Source organism: Camellia sinensis, chromosome 9, assembly GCF_055761805.1.
Source record: "Camellia sinensis isolate YWXY chromosome 9, ASM5576180v1, whole genome shotgun sequence".
In the NCBI taxonomy this organism is placed as follows: domain Eukaryota; kingdom Viridiplantae; phylum Streptophyta; class Magnoliopsida; order Ericales; family Theaceae; genus Camellia; species Camellia sinensis.
The window spans coordinates 31,584,560-31,604,201 of record NC_138969.1 but is presented as its reverse complement, the minus strand read 5'-3'; the positions used below and the strand labels follow the sequence as shown (position 1 = coordinate 31,604,201).

Genomic DNA, 19,642 nt, shown 5'->3' with positions numbered 1-19,642 from the left:
TTTAACCAGAGGCAATAAGCCTTTGGCATAATTTTCACAAAATGGTTGCCCCCAAGTTGGAACCTACAACCTCAAGTCAAGTAGGGCGAACTTTAACCACCCTTGATAGAAAATTCATAGATAATGATACTATCAAAATTAAAATGTACTAATAGAGGAAAGAGAGAAATAGAATAATGATACAAAAATAAAAAAGAACCATAGAAGTAGCAATGCTAGAGTTTCAAAATCCAAAAGAATATCAAACTAGCTAAATCCTTTACAGGAAATATTAATTCGATACATACATGAATATGCTACACGGACCAATGGCTTTATTCCCAATTCCAAATCTTAGGTGTATTAATTCATTACTTCTGAGAATACCTCCAAGTAATATAAGATTTGTTCACTTGAAATGTAGGAACAAAGCAAAACCCCAGCATCAAGTTTCAGCTCTGTCTGTGAACCTAGCATTCAAGCCAAGAGAAAAAAAAAAAAAAAAAAAAAAAAAAAAAAAAAAAAACCCAATTACAAGACAGCTAAAATAATCAATGTGAAATAAGATACAGAACCAAGAATCATTTTTTCATAAAACCCCTCTTCCCAAACCAAAACAAAACGCTAATAATGGAAGTACCCAAAAACCAAATCAATAAATTGCATTGACACCACCCATTACTGTAAGAAATGCCACATTAATCCCCTTCAGTCCACTACAGGAAATATCAGTTTTGGAGGCGTATTTTTAACGGCGTTTTTTAAAACGCCACTATTTATAATATTTAATGGCATTTTATAAACGTCGTATTTTTCTCTAATCAAAACGGCACCGTTTTATGCATAGAAGACGTTTATAAACGACTTGAAATGGTTTTGTCCTACACGCTCCCTCCCTGTTTCACCTTTATTTTGAATCTCACTCTCGCTCTCAGTCTCACTCTCACTCACACTCGCGCTCGCTCTCGCTCTCAAAATCGAAATCGATTCAGATCGGTAAGCGTTCATCAGAGCCTCTTCGAAGTTCGAAGTTCATCAGAGCCATTTCCAAGATCTTAGCCATTTCGAAGTTCTCTCTCCAAATCGATTCAGATCGGTGAATCGATTCAGATCGGTGAGCGACTCTCTCTCTCTCTCTCTCTCTCTCTCTCTCTCTGCTGTCTAAACCCTAATTATCTCTGTCAGTTCAGCTCTGTGATTCAGAGATTCAGCTCGGTCTCAGTGAAACAGATCGGTGATTCATCAGGTCGGTGATTCATCAGAGCCATTTCAGACTTAACCATGTCAGTTCAGCTCTGTGATTCAGAGATTCAGCTTGCTTACTACAATACATATACTGTCTTTACAAAAATTAAATAGATTATTTTCTTTTCATGTTGATAATTAAACATTTTCTATCTATAATTAGACTTTACCATCTACTTAAGAAGAAAATATGATATATGCACTATTTACCTTATCACCTATATTGAAGATGATATATATATTACATTGCAATGTTGTGTGCACAGGGCCTTGATCCCTTTCTAATTGAAGAAGACACCCTAAGATGTCCTAATATTTTTTAAACCTCAATTTTGTCAATGTGTTTGAAGGTCTGTAGTACTGGTTGGAAGGGGATGTTAACAGGGATATTATTTTTTATTTTGTTTTGGGCATCTTGGAGTGTTTAGATACTCTGGGCCTGTTGATGTTACTCAATTGGATATGAGTTTCTAAGAAAGAATTTACAGATGCACCAGACCCTAAAATTTCTGGAAATGTAATTGAAACATCCCTCAAACTATTTAGGGCTGTTGCATGTTTAACAAAATTTGAATGCCTTGTTATGTTTTATACATAATTTGAGTAATCCCTTGTTATGTTCCTGATGAGCGATTTGAATGGCTTTGCCAACTGTACAAGCCAAAGAATCAGGTTTATGACTAGACTTTTAAACTGTAATGTTTCAATTACAGATGTTGTGCGCTTTTTAAGCCAGAATATTGTAGAGATCTGTAATAGTTCTACATCATAAAGTATTTTTGGTTTGCTGATTTTAATAGTGTATTTCTTTCCTGACTTACTTTGTTTTTGGACAGGTATCAGCTTTCTTAGAAATTCATGACATAGCTGGACTTGTTCGAGGTGCTCATGAAGGACAAGGATTGGGGAACAGTTTTTTGTCTCACAGTCGTGCAGTTGATGGCATTTTTCATGTTTTACGTGAGATGCTCATCTTTTTTGTACAGTTCCCTATATTTGTTCTTTTGCTATTACATCTAATCATCTTGGTCATTATTTTCAATGAGTTTCTGTAATACATATTTGAGGAGTCAAAACATAGTATTCTTTTCTTCATTCATGCCATATAGTTATTATCGTCCGTCTGTTGTTTTTATTATTTTCTGTTTATATTTATCCATATTTGTTGAACATAATTCTTCTTGTTCTATTTCAGTGTAAGATTTATTTAAACACATTAATGAACTGGAATTTGGACTAGTTTATACTCGCTCTCTCCTATTTTATGCATCTGCCTTTCCATTTTTGGCAGTCCCATTTATTGAAGACATGGATGATCTGAATTTTGGAGTAGTTTATGCTTCCTTGTCATCCTATTCTGTCTCTCACTATCAAATTTTGCTAATCCTGTCTTATTTGTCAAAATATTAAATATCCATAAAAAATAAAACATCCTACAAAATTTAAGATTCCAAATATCAATGTCCAACAAAACTAATATTTCAAATGTTTAACATTTGGAAGCATAAAAAAGAAAAAGAATTGATCAACTATTCAACAAATAATTTTATCCCCAGCAGTGGCCACAATATCTCTTGCTTTGCCAAAAGAGTATTCAACTTGGTTGAAGTTGCCTTGAGGCCTTGAGGCTTTGCCTGACCTTGCTTTTCTCTCGTAAGTCTTCACTAAGGTGTGCTTTTCAAAATACTGTATTCAAGTCCAATCCTATTCCCAAAAGAGTTACTCAAATAGAATAGAGGCATCTTTGTAAATCTCTCATTTAATGCCTGCATGGTCAACCATGACACAAAATGGGATGGAGCAAGTATCATATAAGCTTTGTCGTCTAATTTTCTCATTGGACCAATGATTTTTTTTTCCTATACTTGCTTAATAAGCCCTTATGGTTTCAATCCCTGTATACTGCTATATAAGTCATCTGGATTCAAAGGAGCGTGAATGGTTTCAGTAGTTTATATCTTGTAGCTGTTTCTTTTGCTAAGACATTGCCTTACAATTTCTCGATGTTATTCTTAATGAACAATTTTGTTGTTCCTAGTTATTGTGTTGGGTGCCGCTGCAATAATTTTGGGGATTAATTGGGAACTCGCTTTGATTATCTGCTCTACAGCATCAACTTGTTCATTTATCAAGTGTTACCATCAAATAATTCACTTGTACTATGTATTTTAGGTGCATTTGAAGATCCAGATATCATTCATGTTGATGATATTGTGGATCCTGTGAGGGATTTAGAGGTTATTACTGAAGAATTACGGCTTAAGGTATGGTTTATGCTGGATTTTGATCATGAGTTTTGTATAGAAAGCTCCAGTTTTGATTACATGTGCCATTTTCTTGTGTTAAGGAGCATTTAATTGTGCAACTAAGCATAGCTAGAAAATCTTTCTGTTGGTGATGGTGGCAAATTAGTTATGATGTCAAGTGGAATATCAATATGGCTATGTTGTATTTGTGGACTTGATGAAAGTTGGGAATGAACTCAAGCATGTGTAGACTTTAGAGCACATGAGGGGTTTGACTTTGATGTGATGTATAAAATGTATTTTACATGATTCACACACAGGCAACAGCTCCTCACTAAAATCTCTTTGAAGTTTTTGTTCCTGTCACGTGCCATGTCAAGTGCAACTTCAAGTTTACTAAGGGCCCGTTTGGGAAGTGGCTTTTTGGCTATAATATGAGGTGAAAAACTGATATATTTGATAATTAAACAAATATATGGTATTCTTTTGAAGTTGACTCCAGAAAGCCGTAATATTTTTGGCCAGCTTTCAGGTGCTGCTGTAAGATCTTCAAAAACAGTCCTCTCTCTCTCTCTGCCCCTCCCCTGACTTAAGATTTTTCTACATATAATTCTTATTTAAATTTTAACCTTTGGCAGGGTGTTTGGGAGTCAATCGTGCAATCTTTTGAGAAAGATCATATTTACCTTGGTGAGGCTGCTCAGCTAGTGGTCCAGAATGTTAATTATGAAATGTGAGTGCTCTCGTGATTGTCTACTTGGTTAATGCTAAATAATAATATTTGCTTGATGTTAGTGCAGCTTATATTGTTGATCAATTGTATTTCATATTTGAAGACCATATCAGAAAAATCAGGTCCAAAGGACTTAACAGCAACTGGCTGAACTAGAGCGCAAGGAAGCTGATATGAAAAGAAATGCAGCTCTTTCAGCAGCTAAATTTGCAGAGGCTTGTCAAGAGCCAGGATTGCAAGTATGATCCTGCATCGCATGCCACTCTACTGATGATGTATATTCCTTCAAGAACGAACAAATTAAGTGTCAACAAATTAAAGAAGAAAGGGAACACGCTGAAAAGTTCATGAAACACCAGGTGTTTGTCTAATATCATGTGTTTCCTTCTCATTTTTCCTTTATGTTCAAATCATCTAAAAAAAATTCTAATTACTTGTATAACACTGTTACTTCTTTTGATTAAAATTAGAACAAACGCGGAGGAAGAGTGAAACTACACTCTATATTGCTGCCCCTTTCCGAATTTGATCATGTTGAGAAGGGTGATGCTTTGTTTGGTAAGTAGCCATTTCTTTTACACGTTGTACGGTAATGTCTGTTACATATTCACAAAATGCTTGTGCATTCGTGTGTTTGTGTGTATCATTTAAGCCTTAAAATGTTCATGTCCAAATTACTCTCTCTCTCTCTCTCTCTCTTCTCGGTTTGTTCATGTCGACAAATTGTCCTTTCGTTTGACTGCATTTGTACATGCTATTAGTTTGGCTGTAGTTTCTCTCTAGCTCGAAACTGGTGTTTGATTTGGATGTCTCTAGCTCGAAGCATTCTCTAGCGGTTCGTGTTTTTGTTTTTATTTTTTGTTTTTATTACATTAGATGCCTGATTCCTTGTGGCAGTTAGTGGGACATAGGTCCTCACAGCATGGGAAGCAACTCTCTTCTTCCCTCCCGGTGCAACAAATACACCAAGGTTTACTCGGTGACAGGCATAAAGCACATTCCACTTCAGGCACTTTCTCAAAACCAATTTTACCTCCTGGGAATTCTTCAAATGTTTCCTTGAGTGATATTCCTAATCCTCAGAAGGTATTACATTGTATTTTATTTTTTATGAATAAGTACGGAACTGTATCAGATGGACACCAAGGGGGTGTCACGCCTGTACAGCAAAAGAAAAAAAAATTAATTAGACACAAGAACCCCAAAACTAAATCCTTTCCCTAAAATGTAACTCTTACAATATCTACCAAAAAATAAAAAGTCTTCTCCAAAAATGAATAAATCGGATTGAAGTAAGCTTTATAGACGTCTGTACATCCTTAGAAGGCATTGTATGTATTGTTTTCAATAAAATTACTCTTTTATTGGTTTTATTTATTTATTTTAATTTACACATCTAAGATGTTCTTTGCCTCCAATTGTCTCTCGGTCTTTACAAATGATCTCATCACAGAATGCAACTGGCGTTCCAGCAGCTGTATTATCTTCTTCTTCTGGGTTTCTACATTCTTCCAGGGCAATTACTTCGAGTAAGTTATTTTATCATGCTTGCCATTTTCGATATTAAATCCTCATTTCACCATGAAATCCCTTAACTTTTCCTTTCTAGTGTTGATTTCTTGAGCATCCCATCTATGTAGGCATGCAACATTTATCTACTACAGGGTTTGGTTCTGCTTTGAACATTGAAACACTTGTTGCAGCAGCTGAGAGAAGAGATACTTCCATAGAGGTATTTTTTGGTCTATTACTAAAGGTGCATCACCTTCCATAATCTGCATAATGCTTGGTAAACATGAAATTGTGACTGTCTTGGTCAATGTAGATGCCAGGGCAAGACTTACTGATTTGCTGATGGGCTTGTGAAAATAATTTGCTGTTGTTAAAATCCTTGGGATTTGATAGCCTAATTTCTATAACACAACAAAATTTTTGTAGGTTCTCTTTAAGGTGAGGATTCTGGCATATGAACTTTTGTTTGTTAATGCACAAAATTGGGATTCCAATTAAGAAAGGGAATATAGAGCTCAATTACAGTTGCCAACAATAGGCTTAAAGTTTATATTGATGGGCTTTAGTCTTTTTTGGAAAAATAATAAATAAAGAAATGTAATAAATCCCTTAAACAGAGCTTTCTGTTAAAACCTAAATTGTTTTTAAAGCTTCTTTTCAATTCTGGACAAAAACAAAAATTTTAGCCCTAGTTTTTGTTTAAATACCATTGAAGGAGTAAAGTTATAACTTAAATCATAGATTTGTGTCAGGAGCAAAACTCTAACCACCTCTACCAAAAAAATTAAACAATTAAAAATAAATAAATGCAATCAAGTGATTAAGAAAATTAAGTTTACAAATTCTTCAATTTATGTTTATTTTGGTGAATCTGATTGTAATTTATGTTCTGATGCAGGTATGTAGACCAATGAAGACTAATAGTGAACTCTCTCATCAATTTGAATTTAACTCATCCAAACTCGAAATTTATGTTACAGGCCGGAATAGATTTTTGAAATGCAATTTAGTAAAGTTCAATAGTCTCTTACTTTGGTGATATCTTGAGTTGGGGATAATTTTCTTGGTAGTAATTTGCCGTCTCTTGTATAGTTGGATCAATCATTAAATTGTGAATATGTTAGTAATTTATCATTTCTTCTTTCTCGGTTAATGTCTTTGTTAAAACATGATTTGTGAATATGTTATTTTGTGATTAATGGTGATTGGATATTAAATTGAATGGGAAAGTGAACTAATGTTGTATTTGATATTTGAATGAGAGTTATTATTTCATAATAGTGTTATTTTTCTGTTTTTTTAGTTCAATCATATAAAATTAGTATAATTTTTTTTATTAAAAAAAGAGGCTATCATGGCGTTTCTAAAAACGTCGCTAAATATTATTTCAACGGTTAGATTTTTCAAAAAAGAGTACGACGGCGTTTTAAAAAGGTCGCTAAATAGCATGGTGATGTCATGGTGGAACTTTCAGCGGCGTTTTATAAAACGCCGCCTATAATAATATAGCGACATTTCTAAAGCGTCACAAAGTTATAGCGACGGCCACATCTTCGGCGCTTGGTGAAAAACGCCACAAAAGGTTTAGATGGCGTTTTAGAACTTATAGCGGCGTTTTTTAACGCCGCCAAAACCCACATTTCCAGCAGTGGTCTGGTCATGATGCATGAAAGCATAAACCCTAAAACCCATCAAACAAAGTAAGCTAACAAAAAAATTTGTAATTTGAACAACACAAACATTGATCAATCGACACACAATCAAATCACCAAAAACAAGAACAAAGAAAGATAAAAGGAATCTCAGTGAAAGATCGTTCATAGAAAAATCAAATCACTCAAACATCGATTAAATTACATTTATTTTTTTAAAAAAAATAAACACGTAGCACGATTTTAATAATAAAACTTTTATTTTTTTTAACAATTAAATTCTTCTCGTATTTGTATTGGATTGCAATTATCCAATTTAATATAAATTCTTCACATTTGTTGTTAATCTTGTTTTATAATAAAATTGCAGCTGATAGATCGTGGAGTGAGCTCTTCATTGGTAGAGAAGGTGAAATTGGAGATTTAAGATTTCTTCAATTTGCCAATGGAAGAGAAGGACAAGTTTTGGCAACAACCAGAGGATATAGAAGGATTTGGACAAGCCTTTGTTAGGTTTGAGGGACAGAAGCTTGATTGGGGTGACCTCTTTTACATGGTCACCCTTTCAACTCACTTGAGAAAACCTCATTTATTTCCAAAACTTCCGCTTCCCTTAAGGTCACTCTGTCTCTTTTTCTCTCTGACTCACTCTCTCATACTCGAGTAATAGGTTGTTTGGGATGACTTAAATAAGTGCACTTTTTGTCTTTTTACGAAAAAATGTGCAGAAAAGTAGAGAGGTGATGTGATAGAAAAAAGATAAAAAGATGGATTATTTTGGTGTTGCCAAACTTGGCCTAATTATCATATGTTTTGAGATTTTTATGGTCGCAGTGTACTCAATTAATAGCAAGGACCTTAATGTTGTTTTTAGTTGAAAGATTTGAAAAGAAATTTAAGAAATTTAGAGATGGAATGGAAAAGGTAGGTGACATGTGAATAAAATATATCTAAATTTCATCTAGTTTCACACACCATTTTTCTTTCCCTTTCGAAATCTCCCAACTCCCCTCAACTAAACACATCATAAGAATTATATAGCCCTACAAACACGAAAATGATAAAAAATAATAATAATAATAATAAGAAAATGCCATTGGTTGGGCACACACTACGTAAGCTTCCTAACTCATATAGCCTTCATTTGACATGTCAAAAAGCCTGACTTTTTAATTATTTTAGCAACAAAAAGATAAAATAAGTTAAAAAATCAATAAGACAAAACCCTCATTTGACACAAAATTTATAGACTAAAAAGCCAATAAGATAAAATGTCACATCCAAATCATAATAATTTTATTTTTTCTCTTACAAAAATCAAATAGCCAAAAAGCCTATTCCAAACAATAGCTCCAGGCTAAAATAGCCAAAAAATCAACCCACATCCCAAACAAAGTCAAAATGTCATATTTAAACAATAATCGTTTCATTTTTTTCTCTCACAAAAGTCAAAAAAACTAAAAAATCTATCCCAAACGAGACTTTTTAGCCCCAGGTTAAAATAGTCAAAAAACCAAAAAATCAACCCACATCCCAAACGAACCCATAATAATTTTGCTCTCAAAGGGATCTCTCTAGCTAAAAATACTTTATCTAAAAAAGTAGTAAGAATCTCCATCAAGAAAAACAACATATATGTGTTTTAGAAACTATATGTGCTGTAAAAACGTTTTATATCGTCATGAGCAAAATCACTAAAAGATAATCTCAAAAAGTCTAAAAAAAAAGACTTTTAGCAATAAAATTTAAAAATGTTGCTAATACATACACGGCAAAATAATTTGGTTCCAAAAATATTATTTTTTGAAACAAAAAATTTGGTCTTAAAAAGATAATAACTCATCACTAAATATCATATTTTGTTGTTAAAAATATAATAATGACACTTTTGGCAACAAAAATATTTCGTCCCTAAATGCTAGGGATCATGAAAAAAAAAATATCATGAAGATGATCATGAAAGATTCTTCACATTTGAATTACACATATAATGAAACATCATACTCTAATTTAAGGATGAGAAATCTTCATGATACATTTCATGATATTTTTTTCATGATCTCTAATATTATTTCTAAATTTTTATCTTTAAAATTTTAATATATTGTAGTGTCATCTACTCAAGACGGATCAAAAAGCAAAAATATTTGACCTAGTTTTGAATTTTTTTTACTAAAGATGAAAATAAATAAAACTAAATAAGCCAAAAAAAATTCTTTTTATTTTCTTCTTCTTTTTTTTTTTTAAAAAAAAAAAAATTGTCTCATATGGATTAAAAAAGATCATTAGTAAACACTTGTCTCATACCATGCAGAGATTCCATAGAAGCATATTCAGCAGAACTTAAAGCCTTGCCATGAAATTACTTGAGTTTGAGGAAGGGATGCAATCCATGGAACACTCCAATGCACAAAACAAATTTAAGCATAAATTTGATCTTTGAGTAAAAGTTGTTTTTGATATGAAACTCTCCAATGCACAAAACAGATTTAAGCATAAATTTGAGTTCAAGCTCCAGTAATGAAATAGTTGTAAATTTTGAAAATTTGAGTAAATATTTGAGTCTCCCTTGATTTGGGTTTTTTTTTAAAAAATTAAAAATATACATATAAAAAAATAAAAATAAATAAATAAATAAAAAAGAAGAGGGTATGCCAATAGGATCTATTGATTATATGATCTGTCTACTTGCTCATGGAGCTGTTATTGGAGCTTGGTTTGGGGCTTGGCCAATGCCACTTGATTGGGAAAAGCCATGGCAGGTATTGTTTTAACATTAAACATGAAGGCAGTTTGTTAGTTTCTTATTATTTGATTTGTATGCAGTTTATGTATTTTTTAATCATAGGATTCCTTATAAATTATTTTTATTGAGAATGATGGTTGATTCATGAGGGTTGATAGCCTGATACAACTTTGGTTTCTGCAAGCATCTCCTAATTTTATGTCTCATTGATATCAGTTTAGGTACACTATTTTCATTGGATCTATTTATTTCTGTATTAAGAAGCCATTACATGCAATTGTAAAAGCTTGATCAACTTAACATAATGTGGGTAAATTTAGCTCATGTGCACTTGATGAAGCTCAAACATACATTTCTTTCTGCCAATCGTTAAAAAGACAATCTAGTTGAAATAAAGAATCAAATGCAATATTCTCTTTGTTATTCAATTTGTGTAAATTAAACATGATAAATAGATTCATGATTTATTAAATTAAATAATAGAACATCAAATAAATCCATATTACATTCTAGAGCATAATACACAAATACATATCACATAATATATTCAAAGACGAGAAATCAATTCTGTATGATACCAGAGTGTCCTTAAAACAAATTAGCCGCCTTACCGTGGGTGCTGGAGGAACGTCGACTTCTATCTTCCATGATAAGATGGCTTAGACCGGCTAACGCAGAAACACCTTATGTTAGCTTTGGCGAACCGACAATGGCAGCACTCTCTCATACGAGAAGAATATATGAACAAGCAAATTGACTAGTATATTCTGGAAGCAAAAAATCTATACTAACACCAAGGGAGATAGGTCTCCTTTTATACACCATAGTAGAGAGAGGATGAGCCTCCAACCATGAAGGCTAGCAACCAATGCTCATGTAAGCTAGCAACCAATGCTCATGAAGGCTGGCAACCAATGGCCATTACTCCTGCAAAACTGATGGAGTAATGGACCAAAACTGATGGGACAATAATATATATGAGACATATATTCTGTACACACAAGGGCATATATCTGTAGTAGACTTGGCCAAAAAGATTAGGTTGGTGGACCACCAATCCTAACCCATTCCAGCAAGCCCTCAAGCCCTAAGCCCAAGTCCCAATTCCCAAGATCCAAGATCCACGAACCACAGACCCATCACGTGTGGCAATTTTGCCATAACCAACTTGGACCATAATCTTGGCCCAAGTCCATTCTTGAAGCATCCATAACTCCATTCCTTCAGAAAATTTGGATGCCCCAAAGAGCTCATACCCTTATCAAAATCTTGAGGTTTAAATACCCATCAAAGCTTTCCTCTACAATCAATGTGGGATTTGTAGTTATACACAATTCCCAATACCTTATTCATGAGGCCATATTTATGAGACAATTTCTCATTCAATTCTTAATGATTTTTTGTCATTCTTTTTGTGGTGTAAAGACGTTGTTACAAAGAATCTAAACCCATTTAATCCAACTTCAACCAATGGTTGAGACCTACTTTAATTTTACATTAAAGTTTACCAAAAAACCATTTTTTCCCAACACTCTTGCTATATAATAACATCATTAGCCTCATTTTTGGTTTATGCTTTTTGTTAAATATTGCTCAAGAAGCTATTTGGTTATCTTCATTTCCTTGGCTGAGCCTAGCATTGGGTTATTACCCTTCTATTTTGATTCATGTACCAATTGTATTTTGTTAATAGGAATGGCCTACTTCCGTGAGTTATAGAGCTATAGCCGGGTACTTGGTTGGAATGGTTGCATCTTTTTGTTTTATACTACCACGCATTGAGCAGCAGCATGTCAAAGCAAAATAGTTAGCTAAATATATTTTCAAGATTCTGTTACTTTGGATTTGAAAATTTGTTCCTTTTCTTCTTTTTTTTTTTTTTTCTTTTTTTTTACTAGGCTTCCGAGATTTATCCACTTGACCTACAGTTGCGTGGATTTTTGTCGAGCATTTTGGTTTTGATGTTAATCTTAGTTTCAGAATTTAATCTTTTGTTAACTTTCATTGTACTTTAATATCGATTAATTTTCCAAAGTCGACTTCTTGATGTAGCAAATCAGTCGAAGAAGACCCTCTACTGATTCCTCTTCTTAGTAAGTTATCTTTTGAGATCTATATTCGATTTCCTTTGTGGCTTTCTATACAACAACATTAAGTAATTTACACATTTAGCTTGTGATTGACAAAATATACACATTGCATTAGGCATTCCCTCTTAGCATTCCAATATGTTGCAAGTAAGATACAGTTTTCAGTCTTCATTTCCAAGCTAGCCATCCCATAAACTAACTTTTGCTTTTGAATCATGATTTTGGGTAAGCAATTAGAAAGGAAAACAATTATGTCTTCAGTGCTTATTGTTATCATGTCCTACAAGCTTGGTCTAAGCTCTTAGTTCTATGTAGGTCCTGCAAGCTTGTGTCGATTTGAAAGCTTGGGAACTCTCTGCGAGATTTTGAATGCCATTCAATGAAGCCCTTGAGAAGAAGATGCAATGAGCTGTTCTATTCTGTAGGTAGATACAATGGCAATTTACAATCTGTTCATTGAATAGTTGAATGCTACAAATAATGCTTATAGCACTAGCCTTATAAATTGGAAATGATACTTTTGAAATCAATCAGTTTATGATATAGAATCCATATATTATGTACTAATGAATCAGAGCATGGATTATGATTTACCTTATTTTGTTTGTGAAAATGCATTAGGAATTCCATATTAATCAAACAAGTTATGGTCAAACTCTCCTATGAGCTATTAGGTCCTGAAGTGAACTCTTTGAATATGCTCAAACTCTCATATGAGCTATCAGCCACATTTCTGACCTGCCATGGAAGAATGTGGCCCCTCCAAAGGTGCAACTTCTATGCAGGGGTTTGCAGGGTACTTGGGTTACAGCTGGTGTTTTTCTATTTTGGCTGATGCATTATTGTTATACTTTTGATTATTTAATTTTTTACTGAAAATGTCAAAGTCAAATTGCTTTCTTTTGGATGTTTGAGATGATATATTAGAATAATCGCTGAAAATAAATTAATAGATGTGACTGAATGTTGTTCTGGTATTTGGTACTCTGATATTTGTTTGTTTTCTGAGAAATAGGAGGAAAAATATAGAAAATATCATTTGAATCTTATGTTGTGTGTTGTTGCAATCAATATAGTTTCTTGTTTTGCTGATCAAAAAAAAAAATTGTAATTTTTTTTTCAGAGAAACAATTTTATTATTGATGCAAAAGTTATATATGAGTAATGTTACAAAATCAAAAAGAAAAAATATATATATATATATATATATATTATCAAATTTTTAGAGACCAATTTTAGTCGTCTCAAAAAAAATTATAACTTTTAGAGACCTCTATTAGTCATCTCAAAAACTAAAACTTTTACAGACCACTTCTAATTGTCTCAAATTATTATTATTTTTTTTTGCCGTAGTTTGTAATAGACATTTAAAGACAAATTTGTGATGTTTGTGATGATAGATTAGAATAATTGCTGATAATAAATCAGTGGATGTAAGTGAAAGTTGTTATAGTATTTGGTTCTTTGATATTTGTTTGCTTGCTGAGAAATAGGAGGAAAAATAAATAAAATATCATTTGAATCTTACGTTGTGTGTTGTTGCAATCAGTATAGGCTTTTATTTTGCTGATCAAAAAAAAAATTTGTAATTTTTTTTTTCAGAGAAACAATTTTATTATTGATGCAAAAGTTATATATGAGTAATGTTACAAAATCAAAAAGAAAAATATATATATATATATATATATATTATCAAATTTTTAGACACCAATTTTAGTTGTCTCAAAAAAAAAAAAATTATAACTTTTAGAGACCTCTATTAGTTGTCTCGAAAACTAAAACTTTTACAGACTGCCTTTTTTTGCCTAGACATTTAAAGACAAATTTTGGTTGTCTCAAAATCAAAACTTTTTGCAACCACATATTTTTGTCTCTAAAAGTCTGTTTGTAGTAACAAATGCAAAATTTTGTCTTTAAAAGTCAATTTTCTACTTTTTCGGACAGACCATTGGGGGCAAACCTTGCGACGAACAAAATTAGTTGGCTAAAGCTGGTGTGTTGCTTATTGGCTGCTACTGCAGCCTGCAGGTAAGAGTGGTATGGCTTGGGAGGCCTGCTGATGTTTGATGTTGTTATGAGATTGTTTGTTGTTGTATGCTACTGTCTTGACCTACTATATGCTGCTAATGTATACTGTGGTTCAGAGGCTTATTGTTGTTTGGCCTGCCTTTTGGCTTGCCTTTTGTTTTGTTGTACTGGTGTTTTGTTTTTTGGATTTTGGTTGCTCTTGATTGGCTTCTCACCAATCTTATGTTGGGTCAAGTGCTTGCATTGGATTGTGTTTCATTCGTGGTGCCAAAGAATTGTGGAGGTTAGCTATGATACTTAGTGCATTTTCCTATTTTGTTGATGTATTGTTGCTTATACTTTGTTTTATCATCAATAAATATTTTTTTGCTAATAAAAAAAAATAATTTAACAAATATTACACTTTTAGGACAGAATAAATTTGTCCCTAAAAAGTTGATTTCTTGTAGTGCCATGAGGATGAACTATTATCCACCATGCCCACAAATGGAGCTTGTGATCGGACTGACCCCTCATTCGGACCCGGTCAGACTCACCATCCTTCTTCAGATCAATGAAATGGAGGGTTGCAGATCAAGAAAGATGGAATGTGGATTCCTATTAAACCTCTTCCAAATGCTTTCATTGTTAACATTGGAGACATCTTAGAGGTAATCACTATGTTTGGTCTAAAAAATTGAGTTCACTTTTCAAAAAATTGAGTTTTTTATTTTTTATATTTTTAGTGAATTTTTTTTAATATTTTACACAAATTTTTATTTTTTAGATAAATATAATCTAAATACGCTTAAAAAGTATAATATTTGTGAAAAAAAAATTAAAAATTCACCAAATACAAAAAATATTAAAATTCGATACATTTTCATATTTTGTTATATTCAACAATTTTTTTACTTTTTAAGTATAGTAAGATTAAGTGAATCTAAAAAAATTTTAAAAACAAATTTTGATTAAAATATTTTCAAAAATCATTAAAAATATAAAAATACGAATTAAAAATTCAAAAAATTGTTTTTCAAATCTGAAAACCAAACATGGTGAATATTGTTTTCCAACTATGCTTTATAAAAACGGTTAATTTCTCATTTATCTCTAAATTATCTATTTCTTCATTTTAGTCTTTAGTTTCATATTTGAGTTCAGATTGTCTAATTGGATGTGCATGTTCCAATCAGTAGAGCCGAACCTAATAGGCAAAAAGATAATTTCTATAATTTAGACAACTCAAATTGGACAACTCTGTGGTACACATTCCTTCAAAAGTTTATACCATATGTATCTGTTATGTAATTTTGTAGTAAACGTTAAGTAATTTTTTAGTAAAATTACAACAATTTATTATTAAAAAATGAAGTTATGCATTTTCTGGTATTAATACACATTATCTGGTATTATTACACATTTTGTGTGATTATGTAACATATTTTTTATCCAAATATTTTCTAACCAAAAAATATCTAACATTACCACAAAAATACGTAATTTCATTTCTGCATCCTGAATTATTGTAACTCTACAAATATATATATATATATATATATTTACCACAAAATATGTAAAAAAAATGCATATATTTAGTACACATCTTTTAAAAAGTGTGTACCATATAAATCATATTACCTTTTGATGTTCATATATTAGATGTTGAATGGGGTTTGATCATTGATTAATTTCTGTGAATCTATTTGATTCTCTGATTTAAATTGATATCTACTTTTTGCCTCTTGAACTTTGTGGATTAAAACAAATTGGGTTGATTTACTAGTATTACAATTTCTAGTACTTTCTACTATTGATTCTCTGATTTCAAAAATTGATATCCTTTTTTCTGTCTGTGATCTGTTTGGAATTAAACCCCCCTCCCCCCCCCCCTAAAAAAAAAGGAGGGTTTTTTTATTAGAACTTCTGTCACTTTCTATTAATTTTATTTTTATTTTTTAAATGTTCATTGATGATATATTGAATCGGATTTGATTCAATTCTGTGAATCTTTCAATTGATAAAGCTTGGTTAACTCTTTTGGTTTTGATTTATGTTGTTTCAATTTGGGTGGTTGAAAAAGAAAAAAAAAAAAAAAAGGAGTTTTCTTTGCCTAGTTGAGAAGATTGGTTGGTTGTGATAGACATATTTTGTTCTTGACTTGTTCTTGATGACAAAGACAAGAGGAAGGCCTTGAAGATGGTCACTACCCATGCTGGTAACAAATCTGGTGTTTCAAATTTACCCAATTGGACTCTTCTAATAAATTTACCCAAGATGGTCACAATTGAATTATATTAAAAATTTGTAAAATTTTAAATCGCTAAATCGATTTGTATTCATCCGTCAATCCGCTCAATCCGCATCCGCATCCGTGGCCTCAATTGATCCGCGTTGACCCCTATTACCAACCATCCATATTCTTCATCACTCGCATAAATCTGGACATTAATGATTAATTATTATTCTTTTGGGATTAAAATTTTATCTCAAAAAATAAATCTTTTTGAAACCAAATTATTTTATCCTGTTTATTTATTAGCAATATTTTCAAAATTTTGCAGCTAAAAACTTGTTTGTTACTTTTCAGAACAATATTTTAGCAATAATTCTTGTAACAACAGGAATTGATTCCCAAATATTTTTTGCAAAAAAAAAGTTTAGTCTCTAAATCCCTTATACGTTGTAGTGGGTTATACTTATTAGATCAACCCTTTTTTGCTAAAATAAGAGAGCCTTATAAAATAAGCTTTTCAAATTATTAAAACATAACCCGTTATGTTATGGACACAGAGACCCAAATATAATGGTCACTGTTATTGTATTCGTAAAGATATGGGGGGCAAAAAAAATCAATTTGTATTAGTCAACAAGTGAATGTTAAATTCCCATCCAAATTAATACTCCAAACACGTGGTAAATAAATAAAAAAAATACTTGGTAAATATTATGTGGTATCTTTCTTTCCTCTCATTGATTGAGAAAGTGGGGACTATATTTATGTGTTAAGTAATGGAAAGACAACATGAGAGGTCATGGTATTTGTAATTAGTTGAAGGCATTATGTGACATGCCACATGGTACCCTATCTACACCCAAAAAATTTTCAATACTTTGACTAATGGATTCAACTGCCCAAATAATTAAGTTAAAAATGTTACTATTATCAACTTCTATATTTCTATTGAATCTTTTGTATCTTTGTTAAACTTATTTATTTTGATAATTTATTTAATTATATTTTAATTTATTTGAAAAAGAAAAATAGAATCCAAAATTTGTTTTCATGATTTATTTAATTATGTTTTAAATTCAAAATTTATTTTGATGATTTATTTAATTATGTTTTAATTTATTTGAAAGAGAAAAATAGAATCAAAATTTATTTTGTCCCATTATTTCTCACCTAAACCTTTATCCTAAATGTTGTTAGAATGTATTTAATATTTGATTAAATCAGGAGTTTAAATAACCCAAAACAGAGGTTCAAACAGCTCAGCACAACAGCAGTTCAAAAGGTTCAAAAGGTTCAAGTGAAAGATATTCAAATTTGTAATAATAGAGTAAAAGATATTCAAATTAGTAATGATGGAGTACAACGGCTATAAACGGCTATAAATTTAAATGACTACAACGACTATAAACGGCTATAAATTCAAATGAATATAACGGCTATAATTTTCATTATGTATACCAAAGCCTCTAATGTAAACAAGTTACAAAAACCTGAAAATATTCTTTGATCTATAATCACTCACATCTATTCTCAGAAATTATACACTAAGCCTTATAGCTTTAAGCCCATCTTTCCTCTGTGAGGTTTATAGAAAAACCACAACTTCATTTTTATATCTATCTTTGAGAGATAATTCTTGTAGCATTCTGTGAAAGCAAAAACACATTTTTTTTTAACCTTGTAAGAGTATAGTACACTCAGTGTTCTTGAATTAGAAAGTCAGTGTAAAATTTGTGGAGGATTGCTCTATCTGTAAAAAGGTTGCTAGCACCTTATGAAGTTAGAGTATAGTGGAAAATCTCAAGTGAAGCTTGAGAAGTGGAAGTAGGCCGAGTTGAAGTCGAACCACTATAAATTTGTTTGCCTCTCTCTCCCTTATCTCTTTTTATTTTATTTTATTTTAAATAACCATAACTATATTTCACATTTTTACTGTATAAAAATCATTAACTAACATAGTTGTTAAGATAATTGTTTTAATTATTTTTATTTCATTAATTATATTTATCTATTGTGCTAGTCATAATTTTTATTAGGATATTATTAATTGTAATTATAAAAACCTAATTCACCCCCCTCTTAGGTTATGTTTTGGGTAACAATTGGTATCAGAGCCTAGACTCTTGCTTTAGATTTAACTATCTAAGAGTTTCGATCCATGGCAACCTTAGCTAGCACTAGCACTACTGAAGGACAAGCCACCAATAGGCCACCGTTATTTGACGGAAAACAACTATAGTCATCGGAAAGATAAGATGACCTGTAGACACCCCATTTTTGACCGTCCTCAAGACTTGGACGTCACCGTTTGAACACTCGGTGATTATCCTTGTTTGTGTTCGTTTGGAGTTCCCGGAGGCCTCGGCTCGCGCGCCTTGTCTCAGGATCTCCGAACTTGACCTTTTAGTGTCTGGTTTTGCACCAAACACTTGCATCCTACCTTGGAAGGGCAGGGTGGGGCTTGTAGACCATCCCCACCCATCACCGGCAGTGGCTAGATGCCACCGGCTGGTTTTTGCTGCCACCGACAATATAGTTTGCCGGCCGGCACTCTTTGTTGCCGGTCAGCACTATTTTGTGCCGGTCGGCACTTTGTTTGGCCAAGATGGCATTTTTTGCCGGCCGATTGCTGTTCATCTGCTTTTGCAGATATTTTTAGACAGCTGTATAGCTTTTGCTCCCCTCCATACACGTGTATGGAGGGATCTCCCTCTTGCAAAGCTTGTCTTGTAAGCTTTACAAGAGGCATATAGAGAGAAGCTCTCTCTAAGGCAAAGAAGAGAGCCTTTAGACATTTTTGAGGAGAGAAGACAGAGGAGAGCTCTGGTTTTTCCTAGGGTTAGGGTTAGATACACTCACCTATCTCTCTTTTCCTTCCGCCTTTGGCTTGCGCCTTTCCAGGTTGAGCTTGGTCCGGTATGTGCCCTTACTTTTCATGTTAAAACACAGTTCTGTATGTGTATCGCGCCGATTCCACGTTGATATGTTGGTTGAGGGTTGCGGCACCTTTTCTGTGTTACACATGGCTTGTATGTATGCATGCCTTTCCTAAGCAAGATTTGGTTTGGCCTGCGTGTCATATTCATCCATTACATTGTAGTGTAATTTTTGCATCCGGCATTAGGATCGTAGTCCTTTCTCCAGCGGGTTGTTTCCCCACTTATGTCAATTCCACCCAATGCTTGTTCTTGCGTCT

At 32.6% G+C, this 19,642-nt stretch overlaps 1 protein-coding gene across 22 annotated transcripts; it reads left to right on the top strand.

Annotated features, from left to right (window-relative positions):
- The first annotated feature begins 699 nt into the window (after nt 1–699).
- LOC114264708 (obg-like ATPase 1) lies at nt 700–6,969 on the top strand. Of its 22 annotated transcripts, none has more exons than XM_082886460.1 (10): nt 700–1,896; nt 2,061–2,184; nt 3,397–3,488; nt 4,109–4,203; nt 4,307–4,562; nt 4,674–4,761; nt 5,101–5,289; nt 5,657–5,732; nt 5,844–5,935; nt 6,614–6,959. In XM_082886460.1, exons 6-10 carry the CDS (start codon nt 4,735–4,737, stop codon nt 6,752–6,754), a joined length of 525 nt encoding a protein of 174 aa, XP_082742586.1. In that variant the 5' UTR covers nt 700–1,896; nt 2,061–2,184; nt 3,397–3,488; nt 4,109–4,203; nt 4,307–4,562; nt 4,674–4,734; the 3' UTR covers nt 6,755–6,959. The 22 variants fall into 22 exon arrangements, 21 of the variants coding, with proteins under 21 accessions (XP_082742586.1, XP_082742595.1, XP_082742591.1 ...); XR_014339520.1 differs by adding an exon at nt 6,029–6,153 and having other exon boundaries at nt 1,841–1,896; nt 3,397–4,203; nt 6,614–6,963; XM_082886479.1 differs by having other exon boundaries at nt 1,841–1,896; nt 4,109–4,160; nt 4,271–4,562; nt 6,029–6,969.
- Nucleotides 6,970–19,642: the final 12,673 nt, after the last annotated feature.

What these genes read in the sequence shown, in the direction of transcription:
- LOC114264708 (XM_082886460.1), top strand. Translation starts at nt 4,735, where the DNA reads ATGTTGAGAAGGGTGATGCTTTGTTTG. An exon ending in GAAGGGTGATGCTTTGTTTG is followed by an intron (nt 4,762 to 5,100) that starts GTAAGTAGCCAT and finishes TCCTTGTGGCAG; the next exon opens with TTAGTGGGACATAGGTCCTC. An exon ending in ATATTCCTAATCCTCAGAAG is followed by an intron (nt 5,290 to 5,656) that starts GTATTACATTGT and finishes ATCTCATCACAG; the next exon opens with AATGCAACTGGCGTTCCAGC.